The sequence below is a fragment of the Hirundo rustica genome, chromosome 1, assembly GCF_015227805.2.
Source record: "Hirundo rustica isolate bHirRus1 chromosome 1, bHirRus1.pri.v3, whole genome shotgun sequence".
In the NCBI taxonomy this organism is placed as follows: Eukaryota; Metazoa; Chordata; class Aves; order Passeriformes; family Hirundinidae; genus Hirundo; species Hirundo rustica.
Genome location: NC_053450.1, coordinates 132,950,278 through 132,972,848, shown reverse-complemented (window position 1 = coordinate 132,972,848; position 22,571 = coordinate 132,950,278). Strand labels below are relative to the sequence as shown.

The 22,571-nt window shown below is 37.4% G+C and overlaps 1 protein-coding gene across 3 annotated transcripts; it reads right to left on the bottom strand.

The window, feature by feature from the left end:
• Nucleotides 1-1,352: 1,352 nt before the first annotated feature.
• KRIT1 (KRIT1 ankyrin repeat containing) lies at nucleotides 1,353-22,413 on the bottom strand. 3 transcript variants are annotated; one of them, XM_040069298.1, is made up of 18 exons: nucleotides 22,361-22,413; nucleotides 21,033-21,356; nucleotides 20,240-20,361; nucleotides 19,806-19,965; nucleotides 18,647-18,739; nucleotides 17,554-17,683; nucleotides 15,190-15,433; nucleotides 14,772-14,887; nucleotides 14,209-14,352; nucleotides 12,934-13,090; nucleotides 12,553-12,660; nucleotides 10,734-10,890; nucleotides 8,483-8,634; nucleotides 7,692-7,858; nucleotides 5,839-5,926; nucleotides 3,967-4,173; nucleotides 3,557-3,673; nucleotides 1,353-3,107 (listed from the first exon to the last, which is right to left on the bottom strand). In XM_040069298.1, exons 3-18 carry the CDS (start codon nucleotides 20,339-20,341, stop codon nucleotides 3,039-3,041), a joined length of 2,211 nt encoding a protein of 736 aa, XP_039925232.1. In that variant the 5' UTR covers nucleotides 20,342-20,361; nucleotides 21,033-21,356; nucleotides 22,361-22,413; the 3' UTR covers nucleotides 1,353-3,038. The 3 variants fall into 3 exon arrangements, with proteins under 3 accessions (XP_039925232.1, XP_039925243.1, XP_039925253.1); XM_040069309.2 differs by lacking the exon at nucleotides 22,361-22,413 and having other exon boundaries at nucleotides 20,240-20,397; nucleotides 21,033-21,873; XM_040069319.2 differs by lacking the exon at nucleotides 22,361-22,413 and having other exon boundaries at nucleotides 21,285-21,873.
• Nucleotides 22,414-22,571: the final 158 nt, after the last annotated feature.

The window sequence follows — 22,571 nt, the reverse complement described above, 5'->3', positions numbered from 1 at the left end:
ACGCTTGTGAATGCTGAGACGTGCATGGAATCAATGTTGAGTGCCTTCAAACCCTTCATGTCAGCTATGGGATCTAGTAAAGTTTTCAATTTGTTGCCTGCAAGCTCTGAAGTTTCAACACTTCTCAGTGCAAAAAGAAATTCATCAGTGCTGTAGTGATTGAGAAAGGGCTCTTTCATATTTACAAGCCCTGACAATTCTTTTAGGGTACATGAGAGTTATCACTGATTGTTATTGACATTCTGCTCTATGAATTGATGAACTAAGGACATTTTTGGTGGAATAGTGTCAGTCTATTTCTTCCAAGGGAGAGGATTTCCAGATTCATTACCTATATATGAATGGCTTTATTTCATTTTTTATGCAATTATTAATTATATTTAAATTTATATAGAATAGTAATTGAGTACATTATTTTTATATCTTTATAGTAATAACAATTAAGGCAAAGCAGAGCTTTTGCAAACCATATATGTTGTTTCTGTTGAACCTGTATTTCTTTTTTCAGTCAACAGCCCAGCTTTAAACTAAATCCAGCTGTAAGCTGACAATGGTTGGGAAACCTCCACCTCCCTGGAGCAACTGTACCCTGTGCCAAGCAGCAGCAGCAGGACATCGCCCCAGGACTGAGGCTTCCCTCTTGAACAAGCTGCTCACTGGGGTCAGTTATTCCACTTGGTAAAATCATGCCTGTTTTTCACAGTTTTAAGTTTCTCTTTCGCCATACAGGGCCTGGCTGAGTGTTCTACTCAAATCTTTGCTTTTGGCAGCTGTACAGGGTCTTGCTTTTTAAGAAAGTGCTTGTTAGGTGGACTATAGGTGGTGAGCTGGGCATCTCACGTTTACAAAGGCACAAGTGTCAGCTTTGCTCATCTTGCAGCTCATTTTCATTGGGTTTTTGTTTGGTAGTGATATGAGGGTTGTTATGAATGGTCTGTCTCAGTGGTGTTGGCTTTCTCCCTGTTTCCATTCCTCATTTCCTCACTTCCAGATGAAAGGAGAGCCCATACCTGCCTTGGCCCAGCAGGGCAGCATGAGCTCCTTTGTACCCAGGTGCCAGAAGCCTCTGGGACTGCAGTTGGGCTCTTGCTGCTCAGAGGCTGCACTGATGTGCATCCCCAAACCTCTGCCTTGCCATGATGAACAGTTTCCCATTTACCTGGTAAAATTCCTGAGCAGCTTTCAAGGTGCACTGCCTTAATTGAGAGCCATCATGGGACTCTCCCTCTGGTCCTCGCTGATGCTCTTCTTCCATGCCTGTTACAAACTACTGCTCTTTGGTAATAACAACTGCTTGGTGTAACATTTAATGGCACATTCATGCTGGCTACAAAAACAGAAACACCAAATAGGACTTGTTGCAAACAATTTATTAGGTAGTAATGAATAAGAATTTAGCAGAAAAGACTATACAGCAGTAAGGCATATTGATAGTATAGTTACATAGGCAACTGCCACACCTTCCTAACATTTTCCTCTAGTTCTCTAAGAAAGTGCTACATAGAGAAATGTTATTTCTGATACCAGTGCCAAGTGATATCAGGGACACATGATGAAGGACCTGACTGTTGCATTATTTACCTTAAATATAGCATAACAATCCATGAAAATTTACTGTTATTTAGGCCTGTGAAGTTTAAGTAGAAAAGTACAGCTTGCTAAGAAGAATACAAAATACGAGTCTCCTGTTCACATTTTTAACAGCTTACTACTTTAATTTCTTAAACTGCAGTTTCTAGTAAGGTATGAGTTAAGTTACTATACAACAGCACAGTTCTTCACATTCATTTTAGCTTTTATTTGAAAACTTAGAGGCAAGTGCTAATTCTTATTTTTTTTTATAAAAGTTTTTTTTTTTACAAAATATTGCACACTGTTTTAGCATGCAGTTTACACGGAAGAAATAGTCAAGTGCACTTAAAACCCTGAAATACAACCAGAAACTTCAAAGATTTGTGTTACAGATACTATTTTAATGTACAAGGATATGTTTCAGACTGCATAGGATCCCACCTTACACTTGGGACCCAATTTGTTGAGCCCCAGCCCTGACTCTACAAAGAGCAGGCAGAATGCTTACAAACTGTATCTGACTTCCTTGTCATCTTCATTCCTGCATCCTGCACTGCTCTTAGCCTGAAGAAACTGAATTAATCAGTAGGAAAATTAATTTAAGAGAAATAACCTAGTACCTCCTGTATGAGCTTTTGTTACTGCATATGTGTTGTAATCCAGGGTAGAATTTATAAAACTTTCTGAAGTTCTCTGAGTAAGGTTCATCTGTAAATCCCTGTCTCCCTCTCCTCCATACGTACATTTTATATTGCACAGCAAAAGTAAAAATCCATTTTACAAAACAAGCATGCTAGACATTCAATATGGCTTCTGAATGATTTAAAGTATTTCCCTTTTGGCATCCTCATGCAGTATTTTAGAATAAATATGAATACAAAGTATGAGAAAGTTAAGAGTAAAAATAAAGCGAGCTAAAATGTTCATCAGAAACCAAATAAAAAACACAAGTTTATCAAAAGTAGTTGCTTGAAGGTCTAACTAGTCTAACTGGTCTTTCAAGCATAATTATCAATATTATCTTAAAAATACAGGGTGTCTACAAAGTACTGCAACATATATCACCTCCTTGACGTTCCACGCAATGATATGAAAAGTAAATAGGTTAACTGAGACTTGCTTAATGGCACTCGTAGTCCCATGTTTCTCTGGGAACAAAAGCTTTACTGGATTCATGCTCATTGAACTCGGTAAACCATTTAGATTTTATCAGCTTTATTGGTTAAGCTCAAGCCCTACAATAGTTAATATATGAAACACAAAAATATTTATAAAAATAATAGATATGTTGTATAGTTTCTTTTAAAAAAATAAACCATGCAGCTTCTGTACAAAGTTAAAAAAACTGTACAAATTGACTTTTCTATTGTGTAAAATTCATGTACATGGAAGTCCTGTTACGAGGAGGAAAAAGTTGTTTTTTGCTCAGCCATCAGTTGCCATCTCGTAACTATCGTTCATTTCCATCACTCATTTCTTTCAGTTGGCATTAGCTGGCCATTTAATTTCATCAGGAGTTTTACAACGAGTCCTGCCTATGTAAAGGGATGCAATTAAATTCTATCAGCATTGCGGAACCATGACAATCAAGTACATGACAAAATCAATTCTCAGCTTTATCCAATCTCAAACTCCATTACTTTCAATCACAAAGTTACTGTCTCCAGCTCTCTCTATCTCATTATATTTAGAATTAATCTATGAGAATGAGGGATTGAGCATATGCAAGAAACAATTACAATTAAACAAAAGATTTATCCAAATGATTATAGATGCATTTTATGTATTTTGAATTCTGAAGGCTTCACATGCTAAGAAAACAAGCAAACATTCTGAAATATTAATAATGAAGTTTTAAAATAATCTTTGTGGGGGCTTCTTTTATACTGTGCAAGGGTGGTCAATCTCAAGTGAAAAGAGACTTGTGTATCTAATTTAGGAAAAAAATAATTGAACGTAAAGGATGCAATATGATAGTTCTTACCTGTTTGGTATGCACAATAAAGCTCATTTTGTTTTCCAGACTGTGGATTTGAAAACACGTATCTCCATCTCCCAACTGCCACATAAAGCAACCATACTTTAGGCTGAGGAGTAAAGCCTATGATCAAATGTAGGAAACTGTCATTCAGAAAATATCCTCCATACTTGCAAACTGAACTTCCCTTCATTCACAGGATTCAGACTTAAACCACTACGTTCCACAATGCAGTTGTAGTTCATAAAGTAGTAAAGTGAAAAAATACAAGACTTTCTTAGTGACTTAGTGATCTTAAAATCTTGGAAATTTTCAGTCAAGTTTAACTAAACAGTTAGGTGTGAAATTACCTCTAGTAAAAAGACTTTAAGAGAATTAAGTTTTATAGTTATCACTGGCAGTTCACTTAAGCTGACCTTTGTTTCCATGTTGAGGAGGTGCAGCCCTTTTACATTTACTCCTACGTACACTTTGATGACCTTATGGCTACTTGAACTTGCTTTGGTGAATATCTGTCCTGTGAAAAAAGCTGCTCCATAAGTAGGAATTTCCCAGCAATTCTGCAAGAACATGCGCTGAAGGTGATGCATCTCCTTACTGACACCTTCACTGGTGCTGAGATTCTAAAAATAAAGAAACAACGGCAATGAACAAGTCCTTCCAAACAGTTGTGATTGTTTGAAGAAAATCCACTGTTCAGTGCAGTCCCTACTAAATGCATATTTCCCAAGTGCATTCCCATCAACCATCTTCCTACAGCTAATTAAACCTTAGAGCCATGGAAAGGCTTATGTTCTAGAAGAGACTGAGGAAAAACCCAGATACTGATGTGAGCCTTGGAAATCTGAGCACAGACACGTAACCTCTGAAGGGCCCCACAGCTTTGCCTCTCTCAGAAGTAATTGGGACTTGGGATCAGCAGCCATGCACCCATCTGATACTGAATGCATCGCAATCCTTAAAACTCAGTATTCTTCCTCCTTTAAGGGGTCCAATCCAGTGAGACATGGTAAGATGAGCAAGTACCTCCTTCCAAAAACATGGATTGTTTTTTCTTTTCTAAGCAAAAGAGAGGTGCAGATCTTTTTTCGTTAGTGGAGCCTTCATTCAGAATGAGACAGGCTTCTGTTCCTTCCTCTTCAGTAGAGTGCAGCAGTCAGAACAAACTATCGCTGGAGTGCTCCTCAAACCAGCATGATAACAACCACTCTAACAAATAAAAAATTGGTTGGGCCGTGGACAACATCAGAAGGCACAGACATGAGGGAGAACACAGATCTTCAACAGTTAGGGGGCCATGACTGTGGGTGTGGTAGACAGGATCAGCCTCTCTGGATCCACACCCTGCCTTACAGCTTACCTGAATTCTACACAGCCATTTCTAACGTGTAAAATCTTCAGAACTAAAGACTGCAACTGTTTTCCCCTTCCCCCCTTGCCCCACACCCCAAAATAATATCCCAAAAGCAGAAGTCAAGAAAGCTATGTTTATTCTTACATTTAATTTAATGATGACTTTGCTACACCATGGTCTTAGACCACCATAACCCCCCTCCTTCATCTCTATTAGACCAGGAATGATCTGCTAATTTCTGACAAAACAGGTGTGGGCACCATAACAAAATTTATGACCGAGTAATCTCATCTCAGAAAGAGAGGCAAGGCTTGAAAACATTCCCTAGGCACCTCTGCAGTGTTTCCTGGCAGCCACCTTTAGTGATGCACCTCAGCTGGTACAGTTCTCTTTCTGAAACACCTCACTTTTTCCACAATTACTTGTGAAGAACACAAATTTAATCTGATCTCAATTGGGACCCACAGCCCTCAGTTAGATGCATTCTTACACAAGCAGCTCAAGTCCAAAAAATTTATATTTTTTTCTCAATTAACTGCTCTAATCGAATGAGTTTATGTGTGTGCTCACATGCACATCAGCAGCATTACCAGATCCCCAAGATACAAGTTACACTAATGAAAAGGACTTTGAGGGTCTATTGCTACAAGCAGACATGGAAATTTAAATCAGAGTAGATTTTTTCACGCCTATGCCTGAATTGGAAGTGTGCCCAATACACAGCTAACACTGAAGGTAATGAACAGATAACACACATATTTTCTTCTAAGAAAGAGATCTGTAACTGTACAAGAAATATATTCCAACAACCCATCCCAAAAATTCAGAACATATATATTTTTAGCTTTTTATACCAGTAATTCTGCTTGTTAATTTACAACCAGTGAAAAATGTTTAAGAACAGGTTTTTCTACTACCTGCTTATTTATCTTACCTTGTATTCATGAAGTATCCTGTTCGTCCAATGAGGAGCTTTGCTTTTTAGTTTAGTTATTGGTACAATAGATTTAAGATTTTCTTCACTAAGAGAAAAAGAAAGAGGAACAAAGTTTTTCTTCACTAAACAAAGAAAGAAAAAAGAACATCTGCCACAGTGTACCTTCAAGTCCCATACTGAGCTAGACAGATCCAGCTTTACATTATACACTCTGTCACGCATCATGGACATGGCATGGAGAGGAAATGCCAGCAGAACACATGGCTCATACTTGGTTAGGGAGTAGTTTGCTGAATTCCAGATTGGAAGCCAAAATTATATACAAAATGCCATTTACATCAGCATATCACATACTCAGAAAATATGACAGACTGTAGATACTCTTCCTTCCACTCCTGTAGTCAGCACTACCAAGGACTCAGCCCAATTAATTTCCACATTAAAGTTATATATTACATGACATGAAAGAGAAGTTACTTACATCAACTACCTTTTTTAAAAAACCCAAAATGCAGGAAAACAAAAAACACTAAAAGGCAGAATGCAAGTCTTTACTGGTTTGCCTTTATGTACAATTAAGACAGTCTCAGGACCTAGTGATGTAACCTATTTAAACTGTATTTGGCAGTATATATGATCTGCCCAGTAAAAACCCTGCACAGGACAGTGTATCAGGTCTTTAAGGTCAAGGATACTCTCATACAAACAACAGCCTGGATATATTTTTTGAGTTACAAGTCTTTTAGTGAACATTTACGTCAACTACAAAAAGAAAAACTAATTATGAAACTCCTCTTCTATATGAAGAAGAACTATGTGAATATGGATGGAAAGCATGTCCAAATGGCTTTTTATCTCGCCCAACCTATCTTTGCAGGTAGTCCTGTCTGTAGAGACAAACACTTCCATTGAGCAGGATGAACTTGGAACTACAGCACGGATATGCCTCAGTGAAGAGAGGAACCCTGCAGCTGCTGGGAGTCAGCAGAGAGTAGTTTCATACAAAAGTCATCTGCACTGAACTGCACACTCGTACAGGAGGACAGTCCCACTTAAACCCCATTCTCCTTATGCTCTATCCACCAGCTGTGCAACTGCAGAACAATACATGCAAAAATCCACCAGGCCAAGGCAGCTCAGCTGATGCTGTGAATAAGAGAAGATGAGAAGCACAGCAGCATTCCAGAACAGCACAGCTGCTGTTCCATGAATGAAGTTGGGTGGCACGGGGGAAGATGTGCACAGTAGAGAACTGGAATCTTCATGGGCTCAGACAGTGCTGTAGAAATGTATGTGGGAAGAACAAGCCATCCCAAAATAGCTCAGCTACTGTTGTGCTGGCATGCAGAGGGAAGGGGAGAGAAAAATACCATCTGGCCCTAGTGGTGCTATGGGTTTGACCAATTTAGCACAGCATTTCTTCGACAAATTCCAGAAGAGAAACAGTATCGCCGCATGGTCTGTCCAAAGAGGGAAAGTCAATCCCAGACATTGGTCTAACTGCCATAGTAAGATGTTTCTTCAACACTGCTCAAAGCCTCAGCCCTGTTTGAACCCTTCAAATGATTACCTTGCTCACTTTGGTGTTACTGTATCTCAGGACAGATTTCACACACTACAGAACCTCCACCCCTCTGTCTACGACTGCAATAATTAAGATTAATACATTTTCACACACAATCTCCAACTTCTATTAATGCTACAAGGGTTACATGATTACTCTGAACTATAACTCACTGATGAAGAAAACCAACAAATATATCATACCTAAAGTTTGAAGTTTCCATACTAAGTGCTGTCTAAAAATACTTAATCTAACCCATAATTTTAAGTCTTAAACACATACTTACTTTAGAAAGCCCTGTTTGTGTTTCTTGCTCTCATAATTTCCATAGACTATTTGTAGAAGCAGACTTGCCAGGGTAATCAGCTTTGCATCAGGTGATGTATAAAAACCTTTCAGTAAGTTATATCTGGCTTCATCAAAAAGTATAAGAATAGCCAATGGATCCTCAATCTGTTAAAAAGATTAAACAATATGACTTCCTTGTAAAAAGGCAAATAAGCTCAGAAACTATAAATACCATTTCTCATTGATTCAGAGACAGAAGAAAAAGGCGTGATCCTGACTGAAGTGTACATTTTAGTGGTGCTTTGTAATAGAAGCATTGCTTTTCATTGACTTACTTCACTTAACTGATATCTAACGCAAATGAAAGGCAGCTAGCACACCATGCCCAATCAAAAAAGTTCACAAAAATCCTGGTATTTGTGGATTTTCCCCCATGAATTCATTTTTGGTAATATGTTTGAATAATCCCATTGAAATTGACCAATTAAATAACTGAAAAACAACAGCACAAGGAAGAAAATCAGGCAGGTTGTTCTTAGCTGTATGACAGACAGAGACTAACAAATGGACACACTGGATAAACCCAACTGAGAGGGTGAGAAAGAGAGAGAGAACAAAGAGATGCCAGGAAGGCAAGAGAAAGGGAGGGAAGAATGTGAAGACTCAAACCATTACAGAAAAGGAGATCTCAGGTTTAAATAAGTTTGGAAATTACTACAGTCACTATACATGCTGAGTGTTGGCGCTCAAAGTGTCTGACCATAATTTCATTCGCTTCCAAGTGCTGACCTTTTTTTCTATTTCCAGTGGAAGTCTCACATCCCTTCTCAGGAAAAGCTGTGAAGTTTCCCTTTGAGGATCCAAGTTTGTCAGTTCAGTGAATATTTCAGGCCAGTCTCGAATATGCTGCAAAGGTTTGTGATATGGCTTCAGCTGGAGACCTGAAAAATAACAGGTTAGTTTCTAAATAAACAAATAACCCAGCACTTACACACACACAAATGATTAAATGCTCACCAACCCAGAGTATCTGAAATTGAGGACTCATTAACAAAAATTTTCCCTATGTTTTCTAAACTGCTATACAGAAAAGGTTTTGAAAATATAGATTTGACAAAACTCTTAGCATCAATTCATTAAATACAATAGCATTGAAACTTTGTTATTTTCAGTTTCTCAGGGGTGAAGTGCTATTTAAAAATTCAATGGAGTACCAAGACTGATCTAAAAAAAATAATAATAAAACATGAGAGACTGTTGTCTCTACTATTACGGCAGAAATATAAAGCCCAATAATTTTATTTCTGACAGAAAAATACAGATACAATTTATCTTATTTGCTCTTTTTGCATATATATATAAACCATAAACTTTTCAGAATGTTCTCCTTTTTAATCTGTAAAACGTCTTGATTCTTAACAGGTTAAAGTCAATAAATGTTTCATGTTCTCCTGTGTATATGAGAGCTGAGAAATTGATACAGAGCTTTCAACTACAGTCCTGCTATGTATTAGTCTGTACCTTTGGCTTACTCAGTCACCCTGCCTGTCCTTGGATTATCGCTTGGCTTTTTCTAGGAGTGAGGTTCTAGGAGGCTGCATCTGCCTCATCCTCACTGCTCTGGCTTTCACACTGTGGCATTTCACATTATATGAAAAAACTTATATGGATATGTTATAGCACAGTATCTTTCACTGAGAACAATCTGTTCATTTAACTTGTCCGTCTTACATTCAAACACAGAAAAGCATCATCTGTCCTACAAGCAAGAAACCTAAGGTCCTTACAGCTGTAGACAAATGGCAACATACTTTATAATGAAACTTGTCCATTAGTTGTTTCAAGCCATAAATCAGGAGCTCATTTTCAAATCTAGGCTAAATATCTAGAGAATTACTTGCTTTTACATAAACAATGTATCAATGAGCTCTTCCCCCCCAAATGCAAGCATAATACCTCAATGATTCTATGAAAACATTATACATATTTAGAAAAGGCAAAAGCAGCAACACTTTAACCCTCAAACCCTTCTTCTCATTAACATCTATGTTTAGCTGAGGGTTACAGTTGTCATGTGGCATACAGCAAAGTACAAAAGCCAATGGTATGACACTGGAAAAAAAAGATTAAAGAAAAATAAAGAAAAGATTTCCTGCGATAATTACAGCCACTTAAAAAAAAAAAAAAAAAAAAAGTAACAATACCACTGTAGTGGAGCACTGGTGACAGTAAATAAAATTTTAAATGCAATGCTTCTGTGTTAATGACACTGTCAACAAAGTATCCTACCAGACCTGAACTGAGTTTTGTAATCCACAAGGCGTCCCATAGCTATCCTGTTGCAGCATTACTGCTGACTACATTATCTGAAAATACCCAACCACACTCGTTGACTCTTCTGGGCTTCTATTAATCTTTTGCTATATATCTCAAATATAAACTATAATATCCTTTTTTATTTAGATCAGAAATACCAAAAAATACCACAAATATAAACATGACATTTCACATCAGAATTCTCTCCCATCAAATATATTTGAAAACTTGTTTATCAAAAAATATTTTTGTGCAAAACACAGGAAAATTCATATGATTAAAGGACCTTATGAAAAAACATTAATCATATTACTTTAATTTGTAGTTTTAAAAAGACTGAACATTGGTAAAAGCAACTACATGCATCCAAATTCAGATGCTCTGGGAAGAAATATACAGATAAAACCAGGATAAGCTTCTAGTAAGGCCTATGACATCCAAGGTGCCTTGTAACAGAAAGGCAACCTGGAACAGCCTCATTTTCCTGGATGAAATACTTTATAGGTGCCAGAGTGATACACTCAGACCTATTGAAGGTATTCAAAGTAAAAGCTAAAACAGAGAAACTCTCCACAGCTCTGAAAGCAGTTTGGAGACATCAGGCTGTAAAGCCTGTCAGAGAACATGTCTCCTACTTTCCTAAGACAGCACTACTTTCTCCTAAAGGCAAGCAGAAATAAACTGTGATAAAGCCTCAAGTATAACCATTGTCCTTTTTACTTACTGAGGTTCTCAGAACAGATCCAGATAGTGAAGTACTGCTGAGTTTCTTGAGACAGGCGCATGCCCTCCATTATTTGCTGCACAGTTGTGTTGTTTCCGTGTTTCAGCTCGACGGAGCGATACGACCCATCCATACGATAAATCCGTGCTTTTTCATACTACGTAAAAATGGGAACGTATTAAACAAACAATTCATTAAAATCTTTTCTGTTGGTGTTTCTAGAGAGGAAAGTGGTTTTACCATATATCAGCAACTTCTATAATGTTGGGAAAAAGAACATTGCACAACTCCTACATATTTATTATTTACCCAAATTGCTTGTTTCATGTCCTGTGTAAGTTCTTATACTGTGCATTTTACAACACTAACTCCAAGAAAGATCTTGCTGGTATTTTGAGGACTTCTGTTGAACTCAAAGGCAAGTAGGTATTTAAAAGTTCCCTGAGGGATCTGGGTTCAGCTGCCTGTGCATATCCCAAAACATTCACTTTGTTATTACTGGCAGGTTATGAATCTTTCCCCCTACACTAAAAAGGCTTATTGTCAGAGGGAAGCACCACCCTTTACTCAGAACCCGCTACAAGAATACAATCTCACTAAATGTTATAGTGCTCCTCTAATATAATCTAAATAAATCTAATAAATAATAGATTTTCCCCTTCAGAACTCCCATAGCTTTCACTGAATTTCATGTGAGCCCACAGTATGCCTCCTGAAAGACATACATGAACATGAATCAGGTGCTTAAAGCATATATACTTAAGTCATAAATCAATGAAATGTCTCGTTTTCATTTCTGTAACAGGTTACATGTTTCAGCTGCTTGAATAAAAATATTTCAGGGATTTGTTATTTCCCTTCCTCAAATCTACTAACACATCTAGATCTGAGTTCCTAAAAACTTCTGGAAAATAAAAAGATGGATTGCTTGGAAAATGACAACTGATTGAAAATGAGGTTGGAATGGAAACCATCAGTCTATTTTTGCTGCAGTAGTTACTGTCATTCCTACTGTAGTAGTTTATAGGGGGTGTTTATAGATTGTATTAATTAAATAGTAATGAGTGACAACATCACGCATTACACTCTGAAATCTGCTTAAAATGTGTCCATTAGTATTTAGAGTCATTAGATACACACACACACACTCACATGATCTACTGCATAAGATCCTTAAAATAAAGGTCAGTTCCTTCCTTAATTATTCTGGAAGATCATTCATGCAGAGTGAAATGAAGATAGTTTAAAACATCTTGAAAAACTGACAGGTTTAGTACCACCTACTTACAGGGATATAGGTTGCATCTGAAGTCAAAGAAAAGAAACAAGTGGGTTTATATAATTTGGCTAATTTTAAATCTACTTCAGGATAAGAGGACTTGCATTGTAAATTTTGTTTCCTATCCTGGCTAAATCTCCACTGGCTGCCAAGGAAGCCTGCACTGACTAACTGAAGAAGAAAACCTATTTCATAGAAGCCGCATTTAGCCAGCTAAATGCTCCTGTTTATCAACAAGATAAGAATGCATAAAGAAAGCTGATGGTTGCATGATCAAAAATAGACATAAAATCATTAGCTGATATGATGCTCCTACAAAAAAATTGGAGCATCACATTTACATGTCTTACATGTGTTTCTTGAGCTGCGAAACAGAACAGAAACATTTAAAGAGACAAAACGTCAGTTTGCTAATATTTACACTAACAGTTTCAGTGTGCTGCACATTTCCAGTAACAGCCAGAAGTGACTCTAGCTCTTCTACAAGATTATGTGTAAATTAAATATAAATTTTAAACTATTTAGAAAACAAACTCATACAGGTTTATTTATGGCTTCCTTAAGTAGTTTTGCAGCTTCTTCCCACTCATTTTGTTTGTTCTCTTCACAGACATTCAGTGGAGATCTTCCTTGTTGATCAGTAATGTGCTACAAAAAAACAGAAACACTGATTCTACATTGATTTCACTGGAGACAGGTAAACATTTACACATTTTTAAGAGAATTAAAATCCTTGATATCAGAGTTCAAACATTTAATTGATACACAGTGGGAAAAGTAGAGGTAATTAAAATATTTAACCATTTTTTAGTAATTGCTTAACAAGATCACTGTGTTCATACATTGTGATCAGGACACCAAATTATTTCTCATACACAACTGTTGCTAAAACTGCTATTTCTATACACAAACAGAACTTACTCTGTCAATTTCTGGATGATTTAGTAGAATTTGTACTATTTCAGCATGCCCACCTCCAGCAGCAAAATGAAGAGGAGAGCTAAGTTGACCATTCAAAAGATTTGGATTGCATTTCCCTTTCTCCAACAGCATTCGAGTGGCTTCAACTTTTCCATACCTGCAGACACGTTTAAATCAGAACAGACACAGCAAATATATAATAATTTTTTTCAGATGGTCCTAATTGTGAAAAAGTGTTTTTTCAGATGGTAATAGTTATGAAAAAGTGGATTTTTTTCCACACTGAAGAGTTTTTAGCTTTCAAATTACACCATATACAATGGAACATAATTAAGTTTGTAGAAATTAATATCAGTTCTATGCTTCTTTGATAATCACTGGTCTAGTAACCATTGATTGGATTTATTATAGACAAACTGAACCTTGCTTTAAGCTAGCTAAGTTTGGGTAGTTGCAGCAATTCAGTCATGGCAGAACAGAGTCCAGCTTGTCTGGAAAAAAATAATCAGTGTGAAAATCAGAGTTTAGCTTCTGATTGTCATGCAGATGGATCCTGACGATTCTTAACCCTCATGCTTATAACTGGTAACTCTTGTGTATACTTGATGTATGAAGTATTTACAAACTTTCTGACAAACACTAAAAAGCAAGTAAGATTGTGGGCTTTTTATAACCAAATTTGATTTTCATATTATTCCTATCATCAGACATACTGACCATTATATATACAAAAGACTACTTCCATAAAGATAAAACAAAAGCATTTTTATGACTGAGGAAAGCTTTCAAGCACTTACAGATTAAATCACAGAGTTATTATCAGATATGCTGACCTCTGTAAATCACCTAGTCCAGCTTCCCACTCAAAGCATGACCAGCAGCAAAACATGTTCAGCTCAGCTACTGCTGTGCTGTGAAGCTGCTCACAGGCTTAAGCCAACACAGACTGGAAAAGTTACCACGCTATAGTAGACCCGGGGCCTCCAGCAGGAATTAGAACAGATAGTCAGGAGAGATATAAGAGGCAATAAGTAAGTGATGACATGATGTCCACAACTGGTCTCCCCAAAAAGCATTTATATTGAAATTATCTCAAAACCTGAAGCAATGTTTCTCTTCAGAAGGTTAACACTAATATTATTATAATCAACACATAAAAAGTCTAGAGGGCTTTTTTATTTCTTCTTTTGGAGGCTGATAAATTACATAAATGACAGCCCTAAAGAATCATGACAGCTAGAATGCACTTGACTGGCAAAACTATCCTTGACTCACCAGCATGCATAATGGATTGGTGCCCAGTGGTCACTATCCAACTGATTAACAGAAAACTTTTTATCCAGAAGGTGGCTTAGTAAATCAGAGTCGCCTTCACAAGCACTGCGGTGAAGAGGGAAATCATCTACCCACTGGTGTTCCCTATGAATTAAGAGGAGAAACAGGAGAAACACCGTTCAGAAATATTACAACTGTTGAGAACATCAATTTTTAAAAATTACTAACATAGCACTAACCATAGATCTACATGAAGAATAAAAGAGAAGTTTGTGCAGCTAAAATGTGCCAGTATTCATAAAAATAGGGTTTTTGTCATGCAGAAATCAAGCCACAGCTGTATTTATTAGAGTACGAAATGCTTCTCTAATGTTTATAATTTACACCTTTCTTGATTCACCCTTTAAGTATTGTGTTTCAATACTTAAGAGATTTCAAACAGAAATATGTATTTATACAGTGAAGCCTAAAGTAATAAGATTCTCATTCTAAGTCTACCAAGTGATACTGTAATAAAACAAAGCAAAATTATCCATTAATGAAAAAGGAATGTAACATCATACTTGTCCTCTGTGACACTGCTCATGCTACGTTGCCACTTTTCTCTTTTAGGAATTTGAATCTTCGAATAGTCTGGGGCTCCAAGGCCAAAGTATGGATTTATTACCACCTTGTCAACCTGTGAAGACATAATTTAAACACAACTGAAAAAATGTCTTACTGAGATTTGGCTACATAATCCCCCATTCCAGTCAGGTATTCTCTTGAAACCAAAGTTACGACAGTAACATTTTATAATGAAACACATTTTATAATGAAAGAGAATTATGATCAAATATGAGGTTTTGAAAAACTAGTGCACACTTGCTGCTAAATAAACAACTCTGATGTGAGCACACACTCATATAAAATAAATGAATCAACTTTAAAATGAAAATGTATGCATGTTTCTTAAATACAAAATGAAAATATAGTTCTCACCCTATTGGTATACTGAAGGTCAGATCCAAACAAAGGATTATAGATACACATATCTGCTTTCTCCAATGCCAGCATTTTACTCTTTATTTCCAGGGCAGTATAACCCATGTGCAATGAGCTCTCTGTTTGACCAGGTTCTGTAGCATAGGCAGGGTTTATTACATTTGTTTTAATTCTCTCGAGAGGAGATGGTCTGAATAAAGCTGGGATGGAGTGAGACTGGGTGTGCCGTTCATCCAACCACCTGCAGAAGAAAATGGGCAAGCAATTACTTTTCAGGTAGAAAAGGATCATTTTGGTCATGGTGTCCATTATTTTGTTTGATTAAGGATTGCATATAAGATAATCAAGCATTTGAATTAAAAAAAGAATTAAAATGCACACAGTCAATTTTATAAGACTAAATTACGCCCTGAATGTGAAATTTGTTAACCGCACTCAGTTAAAACAGTTGTATTTGCTCAATTTTGTGCAGATGCAAATTCTCAAAGAGAAGGAAGTTATACACCAAGAGTAACACTGGTTATAACCACAAAACTTACCCACAACTAACATGTCACCATTTCATTTACTTTCAGTTTATTAACATTGCTACTCTGAACAAATTTTGAAAAATTTGAAAAAAGCAGTTTTTTAAGGGTGAGTTTCAATATCTGTACTGACTTTAGCTTTTTAACTCCCATGTTTCATTAGGGAAAGACAGGAAAAGCCGACAAACCAGAAGGTACAGTTTACAGACTGTTAAGTCTCTTTCACTAGGGTACCACCTGCCTTTTCATAAAGCTCCGCTGAAGTTTATTCTCTTCTCAGTGCACTCCTGCTGACAGTATGAAGAGCTTTAAAGCTCTCTATTCTCTGCTACCAGGGGAAGTCAGTACTGTACACCTGCTGCTTTTTTCCTACCACATATGCAATATAACACAGGGCTCAGGACAAGTTGTTCATCTCAAATTTTGGATAAATATATTTTTACCAAATTGTTAAATTGTTTTAGTGTTATATGAAGAGGTGCATTAAAGGTCTAAAGCCAGGTTTGTATCTAGGTTTCTGCACATGCTTTCTCAAGCTTGAGGTAAAAATGTGCTTTGCTGGAGTTCTGTGTAAAATAAATTCTGTGTTGTGATTGAGCCTGGAAATGTAGAAGAAAGAGAAGTACATGCTTTGGACATCCACTGACAGACCACTTGGATCTTGTCTGTCCCAGAATCATATGTAAGGATGGCAGAAGGTAATCTGCAATTCAGTGCATATGCTTAGGCCTATTTCTAAGTCCTAGATCCAAGCTATAATGCCCTGAAAAAGCAGCATTCTCTTCATTTACTCATGGTCCTGGCAGAAAGAACAGTAAAATTGTAGTCATTGTGCTATAAACACCCTCTAAGGTATTTTCAGGCATTTTCTCTAAATATTTGGTAGATAAATTAGTTATGGCAGTTTGAATCTTTGAGAAGTATTGTTTCAGATTATGTACGTAGAGAATAAAAAATGTAAGCTATTTTCTATTATACCTCCAAGGCTTCTTGCGAGGCTTGAAATATTTCTAAGCAGAACTTAGAGCCTGAAGTCATTCAGCAAGCAGCAAATAAATTTAACTGGTATGATAGTATATATGGAAACACTCTAACTCTACTAATAAACTGTAAAAACCTTACACACAGAACCTTTTAGGTAATAGCCTGTAGCATGATTTTTTACATTAGCCAGATGTCTCAGCTAATTTTATTACTGCAAGTAAGTTCATACATGCATCTAAGTGCATCTGGTATTTCTTAGTTAAGGGTACATTTAAAAAAAAGAAAACAACAACAACAACAAAACCCACCAAAACAACAGAAAACATGTTCACATGTTCAAATTTCAAACTCCTATAAATCTGGCTAAGCAACTAATCACCTTTCTGAAAGTTAATTCCCTACTGCAAATAAATTTGTGTGTCTGGGAAGATGCACTCCCTTTCTACAGGGAGATTTAATTTAAATGCAAATCTTAATGGTATACAATTAAAGGATATTTTTACTACACTCTAGAAAGTGCTCTTACTCAAATGACAATTATGCCATTTACAGAAGATTAAACATTATGATTTTACAAAACATTCACTGTGAGCATGAACTTCCAAAAAGCTACTTGATTTAGATAAACACACCATTCTTGAGCTGGCAAAAAGACTTTTAGAAATATGTTGTTAAGGTTTCCATTTCTGATAAACATGAAGAAAATACCATGATGATTTCCTTTTTAACCACAAGAATGCTATAAATGCTATGTTACACTGACAAGTTATCTTTTTCATATATACTTATATTTTGATATAAAATATCAAACTTTTCATTTTAATGTATTTTTAATGATGGTGTCTCTTACTTATCCAAGGCAATTAACATTTTTGCAGTAAGCGTAGCAAAGTGTGTGCTGGATTCGCTGCAGACTCTCATGATGTCTTGTAAACAGTAGAACACAGGGCATCCAGGACTGTATGTATATTTTGTATTATCTAAAAAAGAAACATACTCTGAAGGCACATCAGAGAGAAGAATCTTATTTTCCCTTCTGCATCTTTTGTAGCTACACATCCCTATTAAGACCATATTCTAACTTCAGACTAGAGTGACTTCATTTTCTCCAAATAATAATTGATAGCAATTACATACAATCCTTTCATAGCAATTCACAGGTTAGCCTTAAAACCTCTGTGTATTCTGTCACTGTTCCATCAGTGTGATCAGGTTCACTGAGGAGTAAAAGTTAAATGCATCCTGTTACCAGAAAATATAGGAAGATGATTCAGGACTAGGAGGGGTATGTATTTGTACTGGTAACTCCACAGTGGCATCTATTTGATAGGTTTTATCAAGTCTTAGAAGTATGGCAAAAATTAGTAAGTTTCCCCAAAATCACACAGACATTTTACTTTGGTATTTTCAGAAATACTTTTCCTGACTTGACTTTCTAAAGAATCTATTTACTGTTTAGAGACTTACTAAGTATTCTTCTCTGAGTAAAGAACACTGAGTAGGATGTCTTAGAGTTGCATTCAGCAAATTCTACACATGTTAAGGCCTGTGTTTTGAAACATAACCAACTGCATAAATACTGCTTAAACCAGAAGTGTGCTATTGTTACACAAACAAAGGCAATACATTAAACCAAAGGTTCCTTCCTTGATTTTAAGTAACTTCTTGAAAGTTTAAACTATTCGGTGAGTTTTGCACCTGCCTGCAACTTTTAATATTTGAATATATTATATATTTATATTATAAATACAGAAAATATAGAATTTTTATAATATTAAAATATATTATATAAATGTGTCATATAATATCTATATAAAATTATACATATAATCATGTATCAGTGAGATAGATATATACAACTTAAATATATCATATAAAAAATAAACCCTCAAGTGAACTTCTGCTAAAATGGGTGCAGCTTCACAAATCATGCTCAATGTTACCTTTCACAACAGTTGGAACAATGTAAAGGGATGCCTCCTGGCCTGCCTTCTCTCCATCTAGAGGAAACTTCTTCATTAACACCACTCGCTTTCCTAGCACATTATTTAAAAACAAAAAACAGACAAACCACAAAACAATTAATTAATCATTAAAACAATGAAAAAAATCTAGAGTTGGCTATCTGAAAGCTTACCAGACTCAATCTTCCTCCTTTCTAGGAAAAAAAACTACGATTATTTCTAAAGAAAGAAAATCTAAATACATATGAAAAACTAAAGAACATAAATATGTATATTTCCATTAACATGAAAAAATTATGACTGTAGCCCTTTTTAATTTTTCCAACCTCAGCTGCATATTTTAGCAGTGTACAAACGAAGCTGGGCATAATTAATGGTTGGGCCATCCAAGTGAGTCGAATTAAAACTCTCCAAACTCTGCAAGGAACAGAGTTTTTGCTTTTAGAAGGCATTCCTCTATGTGTGTTAATTCTATTATTCTGTCTTTGCTGCATAACGAGCTCTGTTACCTCCACTCAGCTGCAGTTATTGCAACATTTTACCATGTAAACAACAGAAATGAAGTCCACAGCAAAGACCAGAAGTTCTTTAGTCATTATACTTTATACCAACCTGGAAATGTAATAGGCTGGCTAAAACAGATTTGTCATCACAGGTGTGAGGTTCTTTGCTAGATCAGCTATGTAACAACTAGGAAAAAAAATGTACTCATCAAATTCCATCTGTGAGCAATACAGTTATGTTAGAAGTATTTTCATATAGATAATGTCTTCTGAACAACTGACTTTATCATCTATCAGTTCTCCAGTCCAAGTCAAGTTCTAGCTGAAGTTATGGATACAAAAGCCACTTTGATCTGGTTTACTGGAAGTTTAGCTATAAATCTAAACTTGAGGTGAAGAAGCAGCACAGACAAAGATTCATTTATTAACAGTCTTTTAGTAAGCATTTTATAGAGTTGGAAAGTAAAGAGAATCAAAAGTAAATGAGGCTTTAGCTGGCTTAGGGTTTTTTGATGAGCCTCAAAACATACCTTCTTTTTTTAAACTAATTTCATGCTTTTGCACAACCTTGCCACGCCAATTTAAAAATATTTTTATGCTGCTATCAATAGTATATTAGATTAAAATGGCTTTACCTTTAATACCCTGATTGGCTGGTGAAATTGGTTTGGTGGCTTCTAATACATAATCCAAGATGCTCTGGGTTATCTCAGTGCCTCCCTGAAGTTTAGTTTCCAGCAAAACTTTCTTTCTTTTTTTCTTTTGTCCTTCAATGGGAACTTCAAGCAGCAAAATCTTTCAAACAATAACAAAACCAAATAAATTTAAGCACAGCTGACAGAAGCACAGAACTTAAAAAAAAATTATTATTATTTATTATGCCACTATAAAAGTAGTAACACAATTCACTAAGTACAAAATGTTGAGGAGCAGAATGGAGAAGTCAGAATGACCTCTGCAGCAGACTAAAGAGTAAAAGACAAGGCTACATTCACTTCTATGATTACATATTTACTATACTATTTTAAAAGCCAAACAACTAATACATAAAGAAAAGAAATAGTTTTACTTCATAGGATTTAGCTCGATATTCCCGAGAATTGAGGCTAGCAGTATTTTTTGGACGAATCACAGCAACATATGCATCTCCAATGTTTTCTGGGTTTCCCATCTCTCCTTCTTACTTTATCACTGGAAATAATGAATAAACAGGAAGAAAAGGTTCAGCTGAAAAAAAAATCCAACAGCACACTAAACTTCAGGATGCAGTACTCATATCCACTGAAGCTTTGCATTATTCATTTATTGTTCTTTAGCTGGAGAAATGCCAATGGCTGATATAATTCTGCTTCCTTTTCATGAAAGGGGAAAATAGGATGTCATACAGATTTGATACAAATAAGCCTGTTCTCTAACCCATCTTTAAAATAAAAGCAATGCTTTTTTTTTTTCACGTTGTAACTATCCTCCCCATTTTGCAAAACAGACAAAAGGCCAAAGAAATTTTGAACTCTGGAAAAGATATGGAATTGAAAAGGAAAGCCATTTCAAAGTGACAAGCACTGTAATTTATAAACTGTGCTGTAACAAGTGCTACACTTCTATGAATTCCACATGGATTTCAAGAAAATACCTGGTTTTCATCTCCCTCCCGCAAAGTAGAACACAGTCTTGCCTACAGCCAAGTAACAAAGCTGATAAAAATAAACTACGATACGGATTCATTTACTTAGTTTTATTTCAGTGGGACTGCAAACTGCTGCAGTACAATTCATTGAAATAGAGCTTTTGAAAGGAATGTATCTTTAGTTTCTGAAAAAAGTGAATAGAAGCATTCAGATTTAAGAAAAAGCTTTGCTTACCCTTGTGTCAAACCAAGGTGACAATTCCTAAAATCACAAAATTGTATGGAAATTATATGGAAAACCTCCTAAAGCTAAATCACATATCAGCTTCCAGAAAGAAGGTTATGTCTGACCATTTCCACCTTCCAGCTGATCATTTTCTTCATCTGCAAATGAACACCCTTTCATTCCGTAGCATCAGTAAACACATGCTTTTTGCAGATTAATTCCTCCACATATTTTAAATGTTAGTGTTTCTAGCTTCTCCACCTCTTGTAGAAGAACAGAGGTCTTCAGCTTCCTATGCCCTTAGTCCAATATTTTTCCTGGGATCAAGACTACCTGAAAAGATATCGAAAAAACCTCAACATAAGTAACAGCATGGGTATTTTCACCATCAGTTAAGATAAATACATTAGTTAGAGGATTTAACAACGGCATGCGAACAGTATAATATCTGAGGAGAAACAGCTAATGATTTGCATTACAGTAGCACCTAAAAAACATTAAATAAGCAACATGCTGACTTATGGGATATCAAGAATTTTAAAAGTAAAAACGAACAACCATCCCTTATGCGCAGCTGGGACAGGCCTGCTCCTTGGGTTTCCTTACACGTGCTTGGATACACAGGGGTTGGGTCATAGGCTTGTGTGGAGGGAACCTGCACTGGTACGGCCGGGTCACCTGGATGACAGGTGGCGAGACAAGTGATTAAGCAGCGGGTGAACTCTCTCTGTGCTGCTCTACACTAAATCCAGTACAGAATCAGCACGTCTGTGAAACCGACAGCGCTGAGACTTGTAATATGACTCCAGAAAACAACAAGTAAGAACGAAGAAGGGTGGGGTTGTAAGGATGTGACAATAAACACAGCCAGCTTCAGAAGACACCACCACGAACTGATTCTGACCAAACCCAGGTGCTAACAATTCCAGGCGGCCCCATTCTAAAGGCTGCCGATCCATGGCACAGGCTTCTCCTAGCACCACCGACCCTTCCCGCCCCCCGCAGGACCCGCCGGGACGAGGCGGAGGGCGGCTCCCCCTCCAGGGAGGAGGGAGGCCAGGGACATCGGGAGCCCCGCAGCGCTCCCTCGCCTCAGCACGGCCGGAGGGCGACGGAGGGGAGGCGGCTCCGCACCCCAGCATCTCCCGCCCCGCCCCGCACTGCCCGGCCGGGAAACGCCCCCGAACTTCCCCGGCCGCGCCCAGGAGCCGCCGGGCACTAGCCCCCGAGGGGCGCCCCCGCTGAATCCCCGCGCCTCCTCCGCCGTCGGGACCGCCCCGGGGCCGGGGTGAGGGAGGTCGCCCCGACCCCGCTCCCTCCCTGCCTGCCTGCCTTGCCTTCCTCGGTGGCGCCTGCCGCCGCCTGCCCGCCGCATCCTCCCGCCGCGCCCGCTGCCCAGGCCCCGCGTCCCGGCCTGCTCCGCCCCGGCCCCGCCCCGCTCCCTCCTCCGGCGCGGTGGATCCGCTTCCCGTCGGAGCCCCGCGGGCCTCGGCTGCCGATGAGTTTCCGGGTCGGCGGCCTGAACTTGTGCTGCCGCCGCCGGTTGTT

Excerpts from the sequence above, each read along its gene's own strand:
- KRIT1 (XM_040069298.1), bottom strand. The coding sequence starts at position 20,341 with ATGGGAAACCCAGAAAACATTGGAGATGCATATGTTGCTGTGATTCGT. Across the intron at positions 19,966-20,239 it reads ATCGAGCTAAATCCTATGAA|ATTTTGCTGCTTGAAGTTCC; the intron begins GTAAAACTATTT and ends ATTGTTTGAAAG. Across the intron at positions 13,091-14,208 it reads CCAATCCATTATGCATGCTG|GTATGGAAAAGTTGAAGCCA; the intron begins GTGAGTCAAGGA and ends ACGTGTCTGCAG.